The sequence below is a fragment of the Topomyia yanbarensis genome, chromosome 2 (assembly GCF_030247195.1).
Source record: "Topomyia yanbarensis strain Yona2022 chromosome 2, ASM3024719v1, whole genome shotgun sequence".
NCBI lineage: Eukaryota > Metazoa > Arthropoda > Insecta > Diptera > Culicidae > Topomyia > Topomyia yanbarensis.
In genome coordinates, this window is record NC_080671.1 from 57,954,891 (window position 1) to 57,978,724 (window position 23,834).

The 23,834-nt window shown below is 37.5% G+C and overlaps 2 protein-coding genes across 5 annotated transcripts in view; one reads left to right on the top strand and one right to left on the bottom strand.

Annotated features, from left to right (window-relative positions):
- The window catches only part of LOC131685755 (protein phosphatase PHLPP-like protein), a 50,435-nt gene extending 44,256 nt beyond the window's left edge, over positions 1-6,179 (top strand). The window contains exons 5-8 of the mRNA XM_058969685.1: positions 2,912-3,065; positions 3,130-3,267; positions 3,329-3,482; positions 3,546-6,179. Of these exons, the coding sequence (XP_058825668.1) occupies positions 2,912-3,065; positions 3,130-3,267; positions 3,329-3,482; positions 3,546-6,088 (2,989 nt within the window). The 3' untranslated portion in view covers positions 6,089-6,179. The remainder of the gene's footprint in view (positions 1-2,911; positions 3,066-3,129; positions 3,268-3,328; positions 3,483-3,545) is intronic.
- Positions 6,180-6,586: 407 nt separating this feature from the next.
- Positions 6,587-23,834, bottom strand: part of LOC131685760 (LIM/homeobox protein Lhx3) — a 196,646-nt gene continuing 179,398 nt past the window's right edge. For 3 of the 4 annotated variants that reach the window (XM_058969696.1, XM_058969694.1, XM_058969697.1), the window contains 6 exons: positions 18,355-18,529; positions 18,032-18,234; positions 17,674-17,869; positions 17,449-17,603; positions 17,199-17,390; positions 6,587-17,132 (listed from right to left, as the gene is read on the bottom strand). In XM_058969696.1, coding sequence (XP_058825679.1) covers positions 16,879-17,132; positions 17,199-17,390; positions 17,449-17,603; positions 17,674-17,869; positions 18,032-18,234; positions 18,355-18,529 — 1,175 coding nt within the window. In that variant the 3' untranslated portion in view covers positions 6,587-16,878. Of the gene's footprint in view, positions 17,133-17,194; positions 17,391-17,448; positions 17,604-17,673; positions 17,870-18,031; positions 18,235-18,354; positions 18,530-23,834 lie in introns of all 4 variants that reach the window. The other variant, XM_058969698.1, reaches the window with a different exon arrangement.

Consider the following 23,834-nt stretch of genomic DNA (forward strand, 5'->3'; position numbering starts at 1 on the left):
GTTAAAATTGATTTAATGATGTGAACTGCTCACCAAAAATGCATAACTTTCAACATTTGCTAAAAATGTTTTTGCCTTTCTCATTCACTCTAAAATTCGTCAATCTAATCCCGACCCGGAGGGCCGAGTGTCATATGCCAATCGACTGAGTTCGTCGAGATCGGAAAATGTTTGTGTGTATGTATGTGTGTGTATGTGTGTATGTGTAAAAAAATGTGACCTCTGTTTCTCAGAGATGGCTGGACCGATTTGCACAAAGTTAGTCTCAAATGAAAGGTACAACCTTCCCATCGGCTGCTTTTGAATTTTTTATTGATTGGACTTCCGGTTCCGGAGTTACGAGTTGAAGAGTGCAATCACACAGCAAATTCCCATATAAACTGAAATGAAAAATTTTCAAAATCAAATTTGTATTTTTGATGCCAAATGACTTTAAAATGCATGAAACATTGAGATGTTTGACAAAAATTTACTTTTTTTTGGACTTTGGTACATTTTTGCCTTTCTCATAGGGACCATTCATAAATTACGTAACGCTTTTAGGGGGGGAGGGGGTACGACAAGTTGTGACATAGGGGGAGGGGGTGTTAACTAGATCGTTACGTAGCATGTTTTCATCGAAGAAAAAAAATTTTTCTTGGAATTTGTTACGTAACAGGGGAGGGGGGGGGATGGAAAAATTTGTGACAATTTGTTACATAGGGGGAGGGGGGGTCAATTTTGGGCGATTTTTGCGTTACGTAATTTATGAATGGTCCCCAGTGAAGGGTTGCTACTTTAAAATTAAAACTAGTTTAAAATTTCTTAACAAAATGAAAATTTTCGGCAGGACCCGGACCTCCCGGATCTTTCTCCATGATCCGCCGCTGGTTTCAAGCGATGTTTCAGTATCACATAGTATCTCAAGATCGTGGCTGTCGATCCGTTGTACGTATGTGTAAATCGTACTGAACATGTAATATTCATTTCCACCATTGTATTGAACATGGAAGCCATGGAATCGTAGTCTGGACAAATGAGACAAGCACAATTGCACCACTAGGTGGATTAAAACAGATTTTTATTTTGGAAATGCGTCGAGTTGAGACGAAAACGTAATATGATTAATAACGAGGACAACACTTTCCGAATGTAGAGAATGAAAAATGACGATTTCCATTCGACTCTAGCAGGTTCTGATCGATTTTGATGAGCATTTGATTTTTGTTGTATGACCAATTATATGTATAGGTCAAATGTTAAAAAACAGTAATTTAAGGTCAAGATAGCATCATTTTGAAACCGCCAATATCGAAGGTTTAGTATCTTCGATGAGTTTTACAAACGTTAAACAGCGCATCATTTGATAAAATAATTTTGACGGTATATCGTCCAAGAAGTATTTATGGTGAATTTTCTCAGGTTAATATTCATGACTACAATAAAGTCTCAACAAATTCGCTAAAGACATGAACTCTGTTACTATTTTCTGAAAAATTAATTCTGCATAATTTTAAAACTTACGGTTTCGGAATTATGCCGTTTGGACAGTAAGATCGATTTTCACCAAACCCCCACCAATTGTAAAATTGGTATTGTGAAAAAACGTAAAGGCGATACTTTAATGCTGATAGGTGGGACCGAAAAAGTAAACATTCGCCAAAGGGGCGATAATATCATTTTGTCAATTTCAATAGCAAACACAAATTTTAATTTATTAATTTCAAATACTTTATGAAGTTTTGGGTTTCGATCACTGAATCATGCAATCTAGGATGTAAAAAACACAATAGTTCTTAAATAGGAAATAAAACCAAGTCTGAAAATATTCACTGTTGATTTTCTTTGAATGGTATCACTGCTAGTATCACGCTTTTCAAGAAAAAGCGTTGATTTCTTAGTTCTCAGTCGCGTTGGAAATTTGAGTAAAGTATGAACTTCAAATCGATTAAAAAAATCGATTTTTTTGGCTCAGTACAATATATAACCCCTTTAGGAAAATTCAGTTTTCTCACCACAATTTAGATATTTTATTAACAGAGCATTAACATTAATTCGTTGGTATGTCTATTTTATGGGCCATTTTTTCGCTTTCCCATTGATTTGGTTTGAGTTTTGTAGCACTGATGTTGTCCTATGCTGATTTGAGCGATTCTCTGAGTCCTGCCACTATCCCATGTAGTATGTGTTATCAAAAACATCGCGAAGCATCCAGTTCTAAATGTTCTCAAACGATATAATATCCGAAGAGAGTGATAAGAGTTATAAGAAATGTCTCATCACACTGTTAGGTGGATTAAAAGCGTTTTATACGTCAAAAACAGGTCGGAATATTTACCTTCACAGAATTGTGGTAAAAAAGGTTTAAATGGCAATTTTTGGAAAATTTTCACAATAAAACTATTGCAAATTTTGACTTTCTCTTCTCGCCAAAATTAAAGCTCGCCAGCTTAGAGTGCCAAAAAATAAATAAAACAAAATTTGAAGAATTAGCGGTTATACGATTGTGAATCACGCGAACGATATCAAATACAATTCGTACGCCATGAACATTGAATTGTGTATTTGGATATGACAGTGACTGTTGTAATTGATTTTATGAGGTATCAATGAGAACATTGCTACACTCTTGCGTAATGAAGCTATAACAAGTCATTTGGGCAAAGAAATAAATGCATCGAATAAACATTAACAAGGACGTCGCATAATTGGAATCATAACTAAGTCATCATTTGGAATGTTATTCAACTAGAGAAAGTAAAATTGAAGTCTTTAGATGGCGCACTTTATGGTTTTCAAATTTTGGCAACTCTCTAGCTAGGATATATCCTTAATGTTACACTTGTCTTGATTGAATGCATTGGACTGGTCAACTCTTTTATAATTCAAAATATTCAACACACACATATCATTTTTAAATATTTTTTTACAGTTTGGAAGAATTGAGTCTGGAGAGAAATGAGCTTCCTGATTTGCCCAATTGTTTAAATAGACTTGGTAAATTGACGAGCCTGAATGTTGCGTACAACCAGTTGACATCATTACCACACTCTATGGTAACCAACATGAGATCGGCTGGGATTTTTGTAAGTCGCAGGAGCATATTATTTACTGATAAAATCGATTGTTTTACTAACATGTCATTTACAGCATAGGAAAGGTTCGGTTAGGAACGGTCATAGGAGAGATTCTTTGGAAAAAGATGACGAAAATGACGAATCAACATTGACCAAAGTAAATCTGCGCGGCAATCACTTGAAAGGGAGTATAATTCTTGGCAACTATGGGGTACTATTATAATAATAAATATGTAAGGATGAATAATTTCAAGATACATATTTTTCAATAGCTGCTCACTCAATTGGATGTCAGTGAAAATTCTATCGAGACTATGGATCTTTCGGCGTTGGATAAACTCGAGACGATACAGTGCTTTCGGAATAACTTGAAAGAGTTGACGCTTAACGGACGTCATTTACACTCTTTGATTGCTGGGAATAACAGTGAGTTATCTATAATTTTTTCTTCTATTTAATATCAATCTTTTCATCCAATATTCTTCGCAGACCTTACTAAAATAATTGTTCGAGCAACGCCAACAAAGCTCAAGCACGTCGACATCAGCTTCAACAGTCTACGAGAGCTTCCGGATTGGCTGGTCGGTTGCCATCAGCTTCGCAGCTTGTATGCGAATAACAATCAACTACATATGTTATCGGATCGTTTCCTTAACAATGAACATACGACGCTCGTTACCCTTCATTTAGCTTATAACAATCTAAAAAGCTTTCCGCCGATGGTAAAACGGAAGCTACCACTTCAAAAACTGTACCTGCAATGTAACCACATCGAAGATCTGCCGGAAAATTTCTTCATTGCTTGTGAACGGCTGACTATACTTAACATCTCCAGCAACAAGCTAGTGGCCCTACCCATCATCTTCGGCACGAACTGCCATTTGGAGCGACTCTATGCAACGAGCAATAACCTCTCCGATCGGGTCCTCGATAGTCTAATTTGTCTAACTCGTTTGAAAGTTCTACACATTGGCTACAATCTGCTTACGACTCTCCCGGAGACTTGTATCACTTGCTGGGGTGAGCTAGAGGAATTGGTGCTATCTGGCAACAAGTTGCGACATCTACCGGAAAATTTGAGTAACCTTCGTACTCTCCGTGTTTTAAGGGTTCACTCGAACCAACTTCAATCGGTTCCAGCCTTAGCGAACAATACAAGCCTACAAGTATTAGATCTCGCCCATAATCAGTTGGATAGCATCAATATGATTTCTCTTGTATCGAAGCAACTCCAATTCCTGGATCTGTCCAGCAACAGTCAGCTTCAGGTTGATCCATACCAGCTGCAAGCTTGCCAATCGCAGAGACCAATGAGTTTGGTGGATGTTTCCGGCAAAAACCGATCATCGCTCCAAACTGCTCCTGGGCCGTACCAGGAAAACGACGAATTTGAACCGTGTTGGAAGGTAGGCTTCGCTGAAACCTCCGGCTGTCTTCCTAAACTGTACATCTCACAGCTGCGGTTACCTGGGTTCTGCAATTCCGAAGGCCTGTTCGGGATGTTCGACGGTGAAGTTAGCAACGTTATACCGAACATGCTGATCAAGAGTATTCCAAAGATACTGCTGGAGGAGCGAACAGTTAAGGAAACGGCCAGTGAGTACATGAAGTATACGCTGCTATCGGCTCATCGAGAACTGAAACAGCTGGGTCAGCATGAAGCGGTCAATGCAACGCTATGTCATATCTCTAGAAGCAAGATTCCTAGTGAAATCATGAGCTATTTTCCGCAGGCAGCTAATGGACGGAAATTTATTTTACGAGTTGCGAGCGTAGGTGATAATTCCGCTGTCCTGATTAAGCACAATCAATGCGTTAAACTAACTGGGAACACCGGCAGGAAGCTTGGGTTGAGTGCAGATTTTCCAGCAACAGTGCCGGATCCAGAAGTACAGGAGGTAGTCTTAAGTGACGCGGATGAGTATCTTGTGATAGGCAACAAGAAGCTATGGGAAGTCATAACGATGGAGACTATTGCGGAAGAGATTCGAAAGGAGGAAAATATTTTGCTAGCTGCTAAACGAGTTCAGGATATTGCCCAAAGCTATGGAGCTGAGGAGAACATCAGTATACTCATTGTCAAGTTTAATAATTTGGGAACGGATGTAGACTTCTTGATGCGGGAGTTAAGGCAGACTATTCGAAAAAAATCAATAGGTGGAGGAAGTAGTGTCTTGTCGGGTTTTTGCAAGTGCGGTTGTTGTTGTCAGTCGAACAATAACTGTTGTCATTCGGGTGCAACTAGTTTGTTCGTAAGGCATCCATCGGGTAGAAGCGATAGATCTTCTCCGAGTGGTCAAAGTGATCAAACATCAGGTAGTGAAACGCATGTGAGCGGGGCTAAACCAAAGTATTCTGACACGGGTGTGTTCAGCGGTAGAAAACAAAACGGACATTTGACTAACGAGCGAAGAAGCCTGCGAGGAGGGGTAGTCAGAGCCGTTCGAGCGAAAATCGAAGAAAAGGATCGAGATGTTGAGGAATCTGATTCGGGTATGTCGGATGAACAGTTCAAATGCTGGGAATACATGCTTGAGCAAAATACTCAGCTCTTGTTCGACAAGGAGCTAAACACGATATCTCGGTCGTTTACGAAACGTCCGCAGTCGAATCTGACGAGGCCACAAATGAAAGCATTGTCTACCAGCTCGCCACAACTTGCATTAGAAAGTGACATTGGAGGGTCCTCCTCTATTAGTGGATATAATACGGTCGGAAACTCGATGCGTTCTGCCCCATTTCTATCCAAACGCTTTGGTAGCACACGATCCTTCCAGCCTTCTTCTTCACAAAGTTTCTTCAAACCGATTCGATACAGCACAACTCGTCCAAAGCCCATTATCACCGGCCCTAATGCGGCATACTTTGGATCCATTCAACGGCTGATGCCTTATAATTTAGAGTACGATCTGAGCACTTTACAGGAACGGTACAACACCAACAATGATGGAAGCGTTATCGAACTAGACACAGTGGATCCGGAAGGAGGTCGCATGCAGCAGTATTGGGGTGTTGCAACTACAGAGCTGTGAGAGTATTCTTTCAATATGAAATAAGTGCGGTAGAAAGGCGTGTAAAGATTTTCAAGATCTTTCGCGAAGATCTTCTTTTTTTTCGTTTAGCAATAAATTAAATAAATATTTACACAGTAGATTTACATACTCAGTTTACTTTCTAGAACTACAGCTGTATTGTATAAGGTTTGTGTCCTTGTAACTTAGGTTTTAATTCTTAATTTATACACAGTTTTCGAACGTCTTTGGATTACCTAGTAAAGTTTTATTTGTACACCTACAGATTTCTTTAGAACTTATCATTTTGTCGTACAGGTGAAAAAATTCAGAAAATTTTGATTTTACCTTCCGGAGGTACTTGAAACCAAGTTTAGTGCGCTTAGTAATACTCTGAAAAATGTTATTATTTGTAAATACAACCTATTAATTCGAAACTACGAACTCACTGTTAGCTTTTATTTGGTACAGTTTTTGTTTGTTTGTAAGGAACTCATAAGAGTTTAGTATCTCAAACTATACTCTATATTAAATATACATGTGAAGGACTATTTTATAGTGAAACTCATTGGGTTTTGTATTAAGTTTTGTTTGTATCGAAAATCCAATTATCTCAAAAGACTAACAACAATGCTCGTGTTATCCAATATCCCTACAATTTTAATAATAATTAAGAATATAGTTAGTTGGACTAGTTCGGTTTCGCGTCACTTTTGCACACTGGACATTTTTTTGTTTTTTTATAGTTTACTAACGTTGCACCGTGATCATAATTTTTGTTGGTAAATCTCCTCTATAAATGTTACCAGATTATTGGGTTGAACAAAAGTATGTCTAAATATATTTAGAGTTGCCATCGGATTTCTACGCCAATTACGTTGTTATACTATTTTATGTGTGACGGCAACATTGGTAACCTTTGAACCGAGCTGGAAATTGTTGGAGCTATATGTTGCTGAAAACTTTTACAATTATACCTCGAGTCCTGAACCCTCCCGCAGTCGCACTGTTGTCTACATTTAGGCGAGCCACCGCATCTCAATGACGACTTCGCCTGAATTTCACAACGTTGTACGCTCAGATACCTAATGGATTCACAATGATTTCACGGATTTTCTAGTCAGTTCGCCAAACAATAGTCATATGATAAGTTTGTTAGCTGACTAGTAGCTACAATTGGGCTTGAAAAAATTAAATTCTTTTATATTTTCGGATTCGTACCTGGTAGAAAAATTTTCGTTTGGAAGTAAAGTTTGACAACCCGAGAAAGAACTCTTTGCCACACATTTATTGGCTGGTTGATTGTATGCTATCCTCAGATGCTCGTTTGGAATACAGTGCAGAATTTATCAAGCAAATGCAACGGATGAGTTTGGTAGTACTTCTTTATTACATTGCAAAGTAGCTTAGAATGTAAATTTAGCAACAATTTAACTTTTTGCTAAAACTAAATGGCTTAGTCTTACAATATGTTAAAGTTGTTGTGCTTTGAGAGGCCCTTCTTCTCGTTTAAACAGAAGCTAGTTGTAGAACAACACATTTTAGACAAATTTGCTGAAAAACACATATATTTTATATTTTCCATTGCACTAGATATCCAAATGTAAGCTTTATGGTGTTTCTTATAACAGCTTAGCTTTCTTGATTCTGAAATCGATGTGGGCTGTCTAGTTTAGAGTCAAGACTTATCTTAACGTACTTAACTTGACCTGCGACAATAATTTTAGAGTTAAAGAACGCGTGAAAAGCACCCTTGATGTTTTATTTGACACCATTGCTCAACAGCACATAAGTCTTGTTGCATCAAATCAAAAAGTGTGTTAATGCAAATACTGGTGAACATTATATGATAATCATCGAAGAAACCATATGTCGGAGACCATTAAGTTTCCTCAACAAGCCATCGGCCACAAGGTTCCATAGAAGTGGTGACAGCACACCACCTTGAGGACATTCGCAGACACTCCATTTCCTTGACTCTACCTGTCTTAACGATGAGCACAGATGTTGGTTGCTAAGCATTGCGTGTATCCAGTTCATGACATATGAAGGTACTCCATGACCTCGTGCTGCTTCCAAAACTGATTCGAAAGAATACGTTGTCGAAAGCACCTTCAATATCAAGAAAAACTTCTAGGCTTGATTGCTTTTGCTATAAAGCTTTTTCAATGTTGTAGACAGTATTGTGTTGTGAGAAGGAAGGAGGTCAGACTGATCCTAAAGCTCTTTGACTCCTCATAAGTGACACAATCACCATTTAATCGATTCGGTTGTCACAATTTTACAAGCAGCCCATGTATCAGAACTACCTGCAAAGAACTCAGGGGCAGTTGTCAGCAATGGCTCCGTACAGCCTGGAAAGTTTGTTCCAAAAAGACAACTGAGGACTACATCTCCGTCAGACGATTATTCATCATTACCAGTTCTAATCGAACTGACATGGAAATCTTTCGATTTCGGAAGTAACTTATTTAATCTACTACTCTCGTTGAGATTTGTGACATTTGTGCTGACATTAAATGCATCCGACCCGTCCCTGTGTTTGCGATTCCAAGCTATTTTACATAACTTTTAAAGTCGAACAAATTTGATATTCCACCAAGGTGTTCCTCTAGAAGCACGATAACTCGAAGCGGACAAGCCTCTTGAAATGCTTCTATTTTGAGCGAGTTTGTTTTATCCACGACCTCATCTTTGGAGATTCAATCGTTGGAAGCTACACACGAAACCTAGTCGCCAAGCTCTTGTTATAGATGTTCGTAGATTTGGGATTACGATACGTGACAATATCTATTGAGATTTTTAAGATACTTATGATCAGATAACGACGGCTCGTTTGGTACGAGCCAGTTTGCCAACTAATGCGTAATACCGCCGAGAGTCACATCTAACACCTCTTCTCTGCCAGCTCGGGCAAATGTTGGCCGAAAACCTACATTAAGAATGTCCAGATTTGTAGGAACTAAGTATTCCATCAATTCAATGCCTCTTTGCTATCTGAGTTGCCTCATTTCATGTAGTGGGCATTTGCATCACTGCCGTGTATCAGGAGAAACCCATTTCTTCCACAGTATGATACAACCCTTTAAAAATTATCAGTAGGTAATGATTCATTATGCGGCAAATTATCAACAGTCATATTGACTGTAACAGCACAAATATCATGAGTTGTGAGATCGGGTAGAAAATACGCCTCAATAGCACTATTCACAAGTTTACATGCACGAGGCATTTCACGTGGATACGAAGACAGAGTTATCTACCCGAGCAGAGTGTGACAACAAATTGAAAATTAAACTTGATGATATGATGTTCGGCAAATGATTACTCAGGTTGTTGTCGTTTTGGTGGTTTTAACGGTTAAAAGATCAAAATGGAGGTCAGAAAAATTATCCTATGACATCAAACAGAAAACTAATTGTGCTATCAGTCAGAGTAAATTGAAAGCTTATTGAGATGTTGAATTTTTTTTTAATAACAAAACATGTATTCACCTTGATGTTTCACCAAAGAAATATAAACATAGAAAATTCTTCTAAGAAATAAGGACAGCAAAATGAGATCAAAATTTGATGCCATATTTAAAATTAACTAAAACTGATAGCGAAATAAGATTTCAATTTGATGCTATTATCAAAATATGATTTCTATTTATTGTAATTTTGATGTTCAACTTTGCTCGGGTAGCTTTCCAACAGAGAAGTTTTCTTCATGAAAATACCAACCAAAGCTATGGAAGCTTTTCCTCCCTGTAAAAGGCGGTTTAGTTTCATAGTTGCTGTACGTTTATGCTGAAGATTAAGTTGTACTACTCTAACCATAAAGGCACATTGCACATTTCATCATCAGTACTTAATATACAGACACTAGAAGATACCAAACACGTTAGCTTATAATCGCCTATAGCGAACTCCGAAATGGGTATTAGGGACATGGCCATCATTTGTAACCCACGATTTGCGAAGAAACAAACATCCACAGTGTCAGAGATTCGCTTAACACGGCACTATGTGCGCGAATGGCATATTTTACTCCTGCCAGCCATTCAGTCCTAGCCACGTTGACTTGAGAACTCCTGTTTCCAATCACCTCTTACGACATGGGAACAGAAATCCAGCGGGTCAATTCTTTGCTGAAATACTGCGTGGACGTACAGAATCGGAAAGACCTCGTTCTATAAGAACAAAGGCATTGATGAAAGCTGTGGCCAACAAAATACGTCACAATCCGGCCAGATCCATGAACCAAGACTGGCTCAGAATTAAAATGTGTCACATAAGACGATCTAAACTGTGGTGAAAAAGGACTTTGGTTTGTATCCGTACGACCTCCGACAACACTAGCTGCTTTCTCAGGAAACGAAATAAAAAGAGATTGGAAAGCTGCAAATTGCTAAAAAGTCATTCTGACGTTGTCGATATCTATTCGGATGAAAAATTGTTCGATGTAAGCCGCAAACTTAACCATAAAAAATTGGGTACTCGATAAAGATCTTGATTCCATTAATCCCAGCGACAAATATGTATGTATATAAAACAAAAAAAAACGGATTAGGTTATGATTTGGGCTGCAAAACCCTTATTTCTAAATTTTAAGCATTTTGGACCAAGGAAATGTGGTGTCCTTCATCTTCGGATATCAACCCACTCGACTTTACAATATGGAGTATTGTTGAGAGAGTCACCAACCCTAAACCAAAACGTAATAAGGATGCTCTAACTGCAATTGAGAAAGCATGGAGCAATATTCCAGAAGAATCCGTGCGAGTCAGCTGTGTCAGTGTTCCTAGAAGACTATCGCAAATAATAAAATCATAAGTCATTTCGAATAAGTAAAAAATAAATCAATCTGAATTATGCAAGAAATATTTCGCCAAAGTTTCCAATTTTCTGATGAAACAAAGAAATTATTGAAAAATCTTTAAGAGACCGTTTTATAGAACCACCCTGTATAACTGACGCACTACATGTTTACTGTTGTTTTATCTTGACAGTGGGTTTTTGCGCCCTTGTCCAGTAGAGTGACTCGAGGTCATACGGAAAAATTTAAAATATTCTTAGGGACCATCCATAAACGACGTAGCATTTTTGAGTGATTTTTAACACTCCTTTCCCCCAGCATTTTGTCACAAACCTCTAAATACCCTCCCTGGCAATTACGTAGCTTGACGGTGACCCTCCCGTCCCCCTTGTCAAGGTAAAAAAAAAAAAAAATAAAAAATAAAAAACTATGTTAGTCAGATGAAACAGGTAAGATTGTCGTGACATCAGGTCAACCCTTCCGTTATCCTGAAAAGGCATATCGATGCTTCGATCACTCGGCTTTGTCACACCTTTCGAGCATCTATTGGAGGACGAGTTTTTTCATCTTCCTGGCAATACGCGAATATGTTCCTAACTCATAAAAAGGGTGATAACGAGACGTCAATAATTACCGTGGAATAACTTCATTAAGTGCTGTCTGGAAGTTGCTCTAGCTGTTGATTATGGAATCTCTTTAGGCTCCATATAAGCAGTACCTAAGTGACGATCAACACGGTTTCACGTCTGTAACGCAACTGCGTCTAACCTGCTGTGCACACGTGCTCAAACCAACGTGATTTACACCGACTATTCTGCCGATTTCGATAAGATAAATCACGGCATCTCGATCGCAAAAACGGAGAGGTTTGGGATTCATGGTAGTGTTTTGCAGTGGTTTCGATCCTACCTAACAGACCGAGACATAGCAGTTGTCATAGAAGATTGTAAGGCCCACATCTTCACTTCTACGTCAGGAATACCTCAAGGAAGGCACTTGGGACCGTTGATGTTAGCCAGTCTTCTGAACTAGATGTGCATTATTGAAGATGCACATCTAGCTCAGAAGACTCCGCGAATGTCCTTCGCAGATGATCTCAAGATTCTTCGTCTAATTCGTTCAATTGAGAATTCCAGATTTCTCCAAAAGCAGCTTCAAGTTTTAATTGGCGCATGTGTGTGAACCCGAAGAAGTGTCCGTAATATCATTTTCACGGAACAAGCATTCAATTTATTTTAACCCTCCGGAAGTCGCGCATATGGCGTACCGAACGAGCAGCCGCTGGTCCCCTAAGACGATTTCGCCAGATTTTCAGAGCAGCGTGCACTCAGTGCACTAGCGCGACTTCTGGAAGGTTAACTACTGTCTACTAGAAACATACATTGAACGCATCTGTCACGCAAAGGATCTGTTGTCTCAACTTACGTTTAAACAACGCGTCTCCTATGTAGTTGATTAAGCGTCTCGAGTACTGGGATGCATCTTCAGGATAGCCAAAATTTTTACGGATATACATTGTCTCAAATCGTTCTACTGCTCTTTGTCGCGATCGATTCTAGAATATTACTCTAAAGTCTGGAGCACAAACTACTATAATGGCGTTGAGAGAATTAAAACCATGCAGCGTCACTTTTTACGTCTCGCGTTCCGTGGAGAGAGCCTGTCCAACTACTTAGTTATGAAAACCGGTGTCAGTTGATTCAACTGGAGCCCATGTATATTCGAAGGAATACCGAATAGAGCTTTGTTCACGGCTGATACTCTGCAAGGTCTAATAGATGCCTAAGCTATTTTGGAACAAATCAAAATAAACGACACCCCTTGAGCATTACGCAACAACATTATGTTTCGATTACCGTTCCGATTACCATTCCGACGCACTAATTATATGTGTGGATATTAGACCGTGTATTAGACCGTGTACTTTTTTGAACTTTTTTCGGAACACTGGTAAACCTAATGGCAATTGGCTCTACAAACCATATGCCAAGTATAAGCTTTTTCCTATAGATTTAGTTCACTCGTAAGAGTTTAGAAGTTTCTACGGTGAAATATATGGAAAATCAAAATTGAATAAAATCTCCCACGGTTACTTCACATACTTCAAAACTTCAGGTAGTGTAGCTTTTTCAATAACGATCAACTTTGTTGAAAGTTGCATAATGATTGGAGGTTACTGGACAAAGTACTTCGCTTCAGTATAACCTCTTACATACCTTTTTGTGCGAAAAATGTCATGAAAGTTTAAATTTACGTAAAGTCATAAAGCAATGATTTCATTACATCAAACTTATAGTATTTTCGTAGCACATTTTTCAGTGAAATAAACAAGCATAAGTTTATAAAAATATATTGATAATTGGCGAAGTTGTGGCCTTTTTTGTTTATGAGGTTTGCGGTGATCACGATTTAAGACCAATAGATCAACTAAGATCCCAGAACTCAAAATATTCTATTAGTATTTGAGTACTCCTTAACAATTAGTCGAATAAATAATATTTTTTTCTGCCTTCAGGAACGTTTTTCCTATAAAAATCACTGCTTTAAGCTATAAAAAATGTATTGAAAAATTTTCATTTATAAAACAAAAATTTATGTATAAAAAAGAATCGTTAAGGTGCGAGAAAAATTTATTACGATCAATTGAAAAAAATAAAGGAAATCGATTGAGTGGTTTTTCGACAATCGTGATCACGGAAAAAACATTTTTGGAAGAACGACATTTCGAGAAAATCGAGTTTAAAATTTCAAGTTACCACTGCTCTTGGTAGACTTAATCTTCAGCCATACACCTAAGGATTTTAGGATGCATAATTTCCATATCAACATTTGAATAGGGCTAATAAGATTTGTAAACAAACATTTGTTTTGCTGATTTCTCTTAATTTGTTATAATTTCAACACAAAAGACATTCGAAATCGATTCTACAAAGGGTAAAGGTGTTGATTCATGTGTATCTTTCATGAAATTCAACTCGACAGCGGAATAATGAGCGAAATAAGTTTGTTTACAAAAATCTCATTAGCCCTTTTGAAGAATTGATATTGATTTATTGCTTCCATTGCCAATATTTCATATATTTTTACAAACATAAAAATTCTTGGGAGTAAACCAGAAGCATCCGAACAAGTTTGTATTTAGAATGGATCTTCTGGAGGTAATTACCATTCGATTGAGTTATGTTCCAAAAAAGTCAATTTTTGTGCTGGTTTAATGGTTATGGAGCCATCACTGGTCTACAAAGAATTTTCAACCAGGTCGCTTCAGTACTCAATTTCGACGTTTCTCGACAAATTCTGCGTGTACGTTTTCCAGACTTTTTAGTCATTAACTGTTGACGTTTTAATTCGTTTTTTTTTAAATTATTGTATGACTATTGTTTTTGTATACGATTTGATTGTTAGAAATAAAATTAGTATTAAGGCCAACATCATTGGGGCTTTGATATGCCTGTTGATGGATAAAACAAAAAAAAAAAAAAATAAAAATAAGTTTAAAAACAATCTAATGCAAACTTTAAATACTTACACTGACACAGAAAATCCCATCTGATCGAGATTTGAACAAATGACGGCAGATTTAGGTGTCTTGTTTCAATCATCAGCCAATGGCTATCATGGCAAATGCAATAAAAAGTGATAAATAGTAACAGAATGGTCCAGTCTCTCTGTTAGGTTAGTTGAATCGGTTTTTGGATTTCCTAACGAAGTTCATGTGATTCTGTCATTCTGAGATATTTAAGATTGGTGGTACATTTGCAGTGTTGACAGAATTAATAAGTGGAGGAGGCCATAACGTAGTTGGTAAATCGATTGCCTTATATGCAATTCACCTGGGTTCGAGTCCCAACTCCGCACCTAGAGTAAGAGATTTTTCTAAGCCGAAGAGGTTAACACCTTTATAATCGAAATAAAAAAGTAATAGGGGACCGCGGGGCAAGTCCGACACCTTAAGCGCAATAATTTTTCTAAAATACCACAAAGCTCCTAAAATTTTATATTCTGTGCATAATCCTTGTTTAGGTGGTTCTTAACAAAATATAATTTTTTCAGCGTTTCAAAAAATTGAATTCATTAAAAATAATTGGTTGCCAAAAAATGGAGAAAAATGACATTTTAAAAACGCTGCGGGTAAGACCGACACCCCAAAGGGGCAAGAGCGACCCCCTTTTGAACTTCCTTTTTGTCCAATTTTTTTCCATTAAAAATGTATTGTGTATGTGTGATAAAGTGTAATTATGTGTATATAAGTATGTGTGATGCAAACGCAAGCTTTCTGTAGTTTCATCGCGTAGCAAGAGGAAGAGCATTCGAATGCGTGGTGTTATGAATAAATAATGTTTAACGCATGGTTTATATTATTGTAAGGGTTTTATCAAGTAATTCTTTCGAGCTTAATTGGCACTTGTATAGCCATTCTAAGTAGGAAGAGCTGTTCTGCAAGTAAACGCTATTACTAGGACTCATTCACTTAAAAGTGACGCACGCTTCGTAGTAAGCTATCCGGTTCGTGTTGTGATTTTCCGGAACACTGTTGATCAATAATCCGGCGGTAAATGAAATTTTTTCATCAATATCATTTCAAAATCTCATATTGGATTATACTTTTCGTTTCTGTTTGTAATATAACTATGAATCACGTTAAATTTAATTTCAGTATCAGACAAAAAAACATAGTTTCCGTGTATTTCAATTATTAACATGACGTAATTATAGTAAAATTGAGCACAACAAATATAACCCAGTCATTTGTATCGATTCAAAAACGAACCCAATCAACTAAACACTGTGTCGGTCTTACCCCACCCAAAAACTGTCGGTCTTACCCCAACAGCGCTCATTTTTGTTAAATGCTCAATTAACAGTATTGAAATACTCAAACTTATCTTCAATTCACACAAATAACGTTATGGAGAGTAAAATAGAATGTGTGACACAAAAACTGGTCATTTTCATAGCTTTTGTGTTATTGAAACCTTAAAATGTATCAACTAAAAATAACATCCAAACGCGCATCAACTTTGCTTTCGCTTGTTTTGTTTATTTTGTTGACGTTTAATGAATCCATACGGCATCGATGTGTATCGAAATGCCTAAAATAATCGTACTAATAATATCCTGTCATTATTGTATGATTTAAAATTTGATATCTGGGAAAAGTCGTGGGGTGTCGGGCTTACCCAGGGTGTCGGGCTTACCCCCAGTTCCCCTAATAACTTTCTGCGTTCAATTTAACATTCTGGATGAATTTTTTATAAGGTTCGCGTTTTAGTTCGAGTGGCATAGCGATCTGAGCATGCGGAGATGCAAAAAAGGAGTGTTTCCCATACTAATTTCCATACAAACTTACACAGTCATTTGGACCACAAAAGGAACTCAAAAAGTACTGTACTGGAAAATGGTATATGTCGAGCTACTCTATTGTCCAGGAAGATGCGAGAAATGACTACTTTGCCCTCTTTCTCTAATGGAAGAGACTGGGAACGCCTAAGAAGATATCTATTAAAATCGAACGCTTTTACAAACTGAGATCAGATTTTTCGAGAAAAAATAATTTAAATTGATGCATTCCACAACATTATAGCCTCACTGAAGTTTGACATTATTGAATTAAAAATTCTACTTGTCAATATCATGATAATCACAGTTAGAATCAATGAAAAACAAATTATCCATCCCAGTTTGGAACTTCTGCTGGCAGACCAAATATGCAGCTCTATTTCTGTATCTCCAGTAAAATATCTCACCTATTGATCGCGGTGCTCACCTCGATGGGTTTGCAAGTACGGTAAGTGCATCTAATAAAACTGAATACCACTTTTCTTTTGTATTATCACAAAATTGCTTTTCAAAGGTTACCGTGGTTACCGCCATTAGTGGGTTCAATTATTTCGAAGTTGAACTTTAAATCAGCGGATCCTAACCTAACCTAGTAGAACCAGTGCCGAAATCCCTGTGCTCATTCCAGTACAGCCGGTATCGTTCTGGCGGCGCCACTATGACGTGCTACATCAGTAGTGCAATGCCGACGGTGCCTGATTGCCGTTGGTTTGCGGCAGCGGTGGTACCGATTGCTGCGGCTGCACGGCTGCCGGAACGACTCCGTTAGGAGGGCAGGATTCGCCAAGCCACGAATCGGGGCTGGGCGGAAAGTCAGGGTAACCATGGGCAGGACTAGACTCGTTACTCAGATCGGAAACCCCACTACCGTGCAGTCCGTGGGGACCGCGGGGACCTCCATGATGTATTGAGTTGACAGGTTGACCTGGAGTAATATATTTTCGTTAGACAAAGATTCTCCGAGAATATTATGTATGAGCTACTTACTCACCTAGTGGTGTATATACAATATTGTCCGGGTATGAACCAAAGTGGTGGCCCGGTCCAATGGGCGGAGGAGAGTGACTAGACAGGTACGGCGGAGGGCTCCCATTACCGTGTATGTAAGACCCCCGACCGCTGTGAGGTGAAGCACCATCTTCTAGGCCCATATTAGAAGTACTATAACTATCGTTACTAAGATCTGTAATTTGCACAAAAACATAAATTTGGCTACATAAACTAATATTCTAATAACTTACCATGATGGCTAAAGCTATCTAGATCTATTTTCAATTCATCCTTATCTAGCAACTTATCGTGTCTACTGGGCGAGCCACCGCCCTTTATCGAGCGGAAATATTGACTCCATCTCGTCCGGCCGGCATCCTTTTTCAGTCGTTTCTCTTTAGCTCGCCTGTTGGTAAAACGGAATCACTTTTATCAATACATTAATCTTTCCGACCTAGCAGGACAGAAGCTCTCACCTATTCTGAAACCACACTTGTACTACTCGCATATCCAACCCCGTATCCTGGGATAACTGTTCGCGAACATGCCGCGCCGGTTTCGGACTACTGTTGTAAGCACTCTTCAGCGTCTCCAGCTGTTTGGCGGTAATTGTTGTGCGAGGTCGTTTGTTTGATGATTCACCGTCTAATGACCCATCGGAGAGATATAAACCTGTACGGTAGCAGAACGAAGGGGAAAAACGCGGAAAAAAATGAGGGTTACCATTTGCGACGGTGTAACTGATATGTAGCTTTTTTCACTGGCCAGCTGGATAGTTATTATATAGAGGACTCTTGAGATGTTTTTGAGTAATGGAAACGATTTCTATCTTACCCTTCGCCTTGGCTGCCTCGTAGTCCGGTTTGCAGACCAGCTTTCCGTCCTCCATCAAGTAGAACTCGTCGCCAGTGTTGAGCTGCCGGGAGCACATCGAACACATAAAGCACTGCAGGTGGTATACATTGTCCTGCGCCCGTCGGACCACTTGCGTCGGAGGAATCCCTAGATCACAGGCCGCACATTTGGTACCGTACCGCCTGCAGGACCCGCAACATCGAAGAAAGTTAAACATTAACATATAAACAATTTTCGATCCTAACGGGCAGCAACTAGGCCGGTATTGGTTTTTAATTGGAGCCGTGATGTTTAATACTTACTTAAAAAAGTCATCCTTACAGAATAATTGACCGTTGCGGGCGAAGCACTTCTCGTTGAGTTGCACGTGGCATTCACTACATTGAAGGCACTTGGCGTGCCACGTTCGGTCAGCCACTTTGAGGATGAACCGGTCTAGAATAAGCTCATGGCAGCCGCCGCACTTTGGAATGGTTGCTGAAATTCAGTGGAGAGTGGATTGATCGGTTAGAACCAAATGTGTATCTTTTCTTGCGACCAACGAAATGTTAATAAATCATGGGAAGCCAATAGTTAGGGTTGGATGAAGCTATTGAGCCCTACTGAGTTTGTTTATGGCGCATTGGTAAGAAATTTTCAAAAATCAGGCCGCTTCTCCAAGTGGAAATAATGTACTGAAACGTGATGGGTATCGTTTTGTAGATTTTTTATTGTGCTCTTAAGTATATACATATAAAACCTATTTTTTCTTGTATATAGCAATATACAAGAGAAAACAGGTGTTTCTCCTTCAGTCTGCTTATTTGATATGGCACGGCACGTTAGCTTAAAGGTATTATTTTTATCATTTTATATTTCAAAAGAAACATTATTTGTCAGCTTTTCGGAACTACTTTCCGCCTTTTTCACATTTTTTACAAAAGAAATGTATAGCATTCGTTCAAACTTTGAAGACTTTTTCCGAGGCTTGGACGGCCGAGTTTCATGTACCAATCGACTCAGCTCGACAAATTGGGACAATGTCTGCAAGTAAATGTATGTGAATGGATGCATGTGCACTAATGTCATGTAATTATCTCAGCAACGGCTGAACCGATTTTAACGAAACTAGCATCAAATGAAATTTCCTTTTTTCGATGTGTTAGTTACTTCCTGAGACGTGGATGATTTTGTTAAAATACAACACCTTTTAAGCAAATAATTTTCGAACAAGGCAACTAAGTCGCGCTAAAGTGCGTAAAAGAGAAAAATACCTTTCTAATAAGCCATAGTTTGTATAAATCCGTTCACGAACGGAGAAGATATTGAAGATTTTATATTTTAATTCCTCGTTTACCCATTTTCAATAACTAAAAATAAGATAGTTACATAAAGAGTATTGCAACATAAAGAATATTGCTTTGTTGATGTATCGGGGTATGAAAACACATCTACGTGACTCAAGAAATTCAATTTCGGGAACATTTTGTGAATAAATAATAAATAATAATAAATGAACTATTTCGCAAAAAATGGGTGCGCTACGTTTGGCATAAATACGTTAGGCACAATGGACGTTAGGCATACATACGTTAGGCATAAGTACCTTAGGCATAATGGACGTTAGGCATAATGGACGATTGGCATAATATACGTTAGGCATAATGGACGATTGGCATAATGTACGTTAGGCATAATAGGCGATAGGCATAATTTACAAAAAATACAAAAATAATCGCAAATTAAATATTAAAAAAAGCTAAATAATAAATAGACTGTTGTAACGGCATTTAATTGGCAAGGGACTGGAAGGTGAAGTATATTTTTCAATATTAAGAGCCATAGTACTCAAGGGAGATAAAGGAGTTGAAGATCGGTTCCGACAGCATGAAATACAAAGTTACTTTACCCTCGTCCAGACGTGCAGCAGACTCAGCTGATTCGCATTTCTAATGCCAAAAGATCCTGACTCCTGCGGTAGCAGACAAAGGGTTAAGTCGCCGGGAAACTTTAAGCTTGCTCATATGACCCTTTTCATTCTTTTCTAAACTTTCTTCCTTCAATTCCTTGCTCTCCTTTGAGTACTATGGCTCTTAATATTGAAAAATATACTTCACCTTCTGGTCCTTTGCTAATTAAATGCCATTACAACATTTAACAAATTGACTCAACAGGTTGTTAACAAAAAATGCCAAAAAATGAACAATGACGATACTTCTCCGAGAATACAGTCACTGTGTTTAAGAATATGGGAGATAATCAGTATAGAACCAGCAATATTCGTATATTCGTTGAATGAATAATAAAATGCATTATTCTTTCTTTCATGAGCTGTTCTTCTAGGTTATATATTTTCTTCTTGGACAATTACACCTTGCATGCATGAAGAACTAATCTATGTTAATCCTTACATGCCCAACTTTTTTCTAGAGTTCATACTGTTCAAGAAACACGAAAAACTCGCTTTGAAAGATGCTTCTTTCGTAGTGCTGGAAGCTGCTCAATATTTACCTTCCGGTAAATATTCCTACTTCAACACAATTCTCCTACAAAATTATGAAAATTCTATATGCTAGGAAAAGATAGTCGAAGATACGCTTTAGCAGTTTTCAATAATAATGGAAAATAATGAAGATATATCAAAATGTCATTTATCAACGCCAACTGTCAATATCTCTGGTGGTACTGCTCCAGTAAAGTTATATCCGACTAATAGCAATAACTTCAGTTCTAAGTTCTAATAGTCCCAGTTACTGGTCTTCCTTATTTTTGTGAGTAAATTTTGCCAAAATCAAAATTTTTAGCAGCTTAAAAACGTTGTTCTTTACGTACAACATGGGCATGACGGGTTTGATGTGTTTTATTCATACCTTAATACAAAATAGACTGATTTTAAACAAGGGTATTTAGCCTATTTTAGAGATGTGCAATTTGCTCATTTGATGTTCATTCGTTCTGCATCATTTATTTGAGTAAAGATTTCTTGAAGTATATACAATAGAATAAAAGGGTGATCGAGTTTTATCAGCTTCCAGATTAATTAAAAAAAAATCAAACATTTGCGCTATTACCACCCGAGGGTGTCACCACCAAAAAGTCATTTCCTTAAAGGATACTTCAATATGATAATTTATGCCTAACGTCCATTATGCCAATCCTCCATTATGCCTAACGTATATTATGCCTAACGTCCATTATGCCGAACGTCTTTATGCCTAACGTCCATTATGCGTAACGTACGTATGCCAAACGTCCGTATGCCTAACGTATTTATGCATAATGGGGTACACCCCTCAAAAATTATGACGTAAGTTCACTTCAAAGACAAAACAATTTGTAAATTTACTTCACAGTGAAAAGTAGTCCAGAGATGATCTATTTACCCGTTGGATTATGCATTGCGTTCAATCGTGCGGTAAATGGGGTGGTATATGAATACACAGATCATCAAGTAATCCACCTAGTAGTAAGAAAATAGATTTATAATATAATTTATATTTTTTTTTAAATTTTGATTATAGAGGTTTTAACTTTAGGGTTATTCGCCTCTTTTCGGGTTAGAGAAATCTTTTTTGGAAAAATCTCTAACCCTATGTGCAGGGTTGGGAATCGAAACCAGGTGAGCTGCGTACAAGGCAATCGATTTAACAACTACGCTATGCCTGCCCCATATAATCCATATTCATATTATATTCTACTTTTCTAACCTTTTCAAATATTTATTGAATTTTGAATGAAACATATGTTTAAATGTATCATTTGAAAAGTAAGAATACCTGTTTTAGGATGATATTATGGAAACAATATATTCATTGTGTTAAAATAAACTTTTATGAAAAATAACGGTTCAAAGTCCAAAAATATCCATAAATTTGATTCGTGAAAAAAATTCTCGATGGGAGATGCAAGTATAATAATTCTTATAGCGAAGATTTGAGTTGACCATATTCACTTTATGCTGAGAACACTTCAATTAAAGTCTTAAATTGGCGAGGATTACAATCAGAGTTTATGCATTGGACAGATAGTTGATCTGATTATATTTTTGCCATATAACATTACTGTGTAGCAACAAATGGCGCTGGTTCCAACTGAAAATCCCAAAGTAACTTTTTCTTGATTAATGGGACTAAAACATTTTTTGCAAAAAATTAAGACTTTCAAGAATGTTCAAGTATTTATCCTAATCGACCTTTTCCTTTTTATGGTTCTGGTTTGTATAGGGTTCAATATGCCTTATCTCCGGAACAAGAATCCCGAATGAAACTATTCGCAAGCTTTAAAGATGACTGGAAAGAGACTACATTGTAATTGACTGAATGCACGTCTTTTGTGCTATCGACAATAATATAATCGCCAACATAGCGTAGATACTTCACACTTCTTTCTATTTATTTCAATGCAAATGAATACTATTTACAGTAAACACGAGTCGTATTCTCCCTGTCGCTCTCTGTTTAAGGGGCTTGAAAGCACATTTGATTTTATCTCAGTTTGCAATTTTCATTTTCACGTTAAAATAGTAGTCCTGAAAATACTGTTCTTTTTGTGCAAAATCTGTGACCAAAAAGACGAAATAAGGTCTATCAATAAAGTAGAAACACCAGATAATCTTAAACGACGCCGTCAAAAACAGAAAAGCGAAAACGAAAAGGTGGAAACGGAAAAGAATGGAAACACTAGAAAGTGCATTGTAATTAATAAGCCATTTTCCAAGTTATGAGATTTTCACAAACATTTCATAACTTTCTAAAACATAGGTTATCAAATTCGTACCATTCCTTTTATTCTTTTGTTTTATCTAAATTATTTTTTATGCATTTCATTTTATATACTCATTTTGTACAGTTTATTCATTTCATGGATTTTATTCGTTTTGTTTTGTTTTATTCATTTTAAATATTTTCCTAATTTTAAATATATGATCATTCTATTTTAATATTTTTTTTCATTTCTTATAAAAGAAATGTATAGAATTCGCGTAAACTTTCAAAGCTTTTTCTGAGGCCCGGTGGGCCGAGTCTTATACACAAATCAACGAAGCTCGATGATTTGGGACAATGTATGTGTGTGTATATTCGTGTTTCTCAGCAAAGGCTGAGCCGATCTTTTCAAAACCAATTTCAAATGCAAGACCTAACACCCAGACAGAACGCTATTAATTTGTTTTAGATTCTGATGTTTTTTTTGCATTTCTACATTTCTTATAAAAGAAATGTATAGAATTCGCTCAAACTTTCAAGATTTTTTCCGAGCCCCGGAGGGCCGAGTCTTATATACCAATCGACTCAGCTCGACGATTTGGGATAATGTCTGTATGTATGTGTATGTGTGTATGGATGTATGTACACTAATATTATTTTTCATTCTGGAAGTGCGAATATATTGCACACATCCAATTGATACGTGAATGTATTTGCGCGGGACTTATCGAATATGAAAACGGCCTCAGAATGTACTTGTAGAATCGTTGGATGTACAGTAGAACTATAACCTTTCATTTCCCGGGCTAAACATATGTACATCTATGGATAATACACAATTTATCAATAATTAGATGCATACAAGTTTCTTCCATAAAAGCACTGCCGGTCAGTGGGAGATGGATTGTAAACACACACACACACGCGCGCGCGCTTGTACAGATCTACGTGATCCAATGAATTCGATTCTGAAAACATTTTGTGAATAACCTCAATAATAAATACTGTTTCTCAAAAAATAATATGTAAATTTTCTTCAAAGACAAAATAATGTGTGAGTTAACTCAATAGTAGGTTTGGCACCTCCGGCGAGGCTTTCA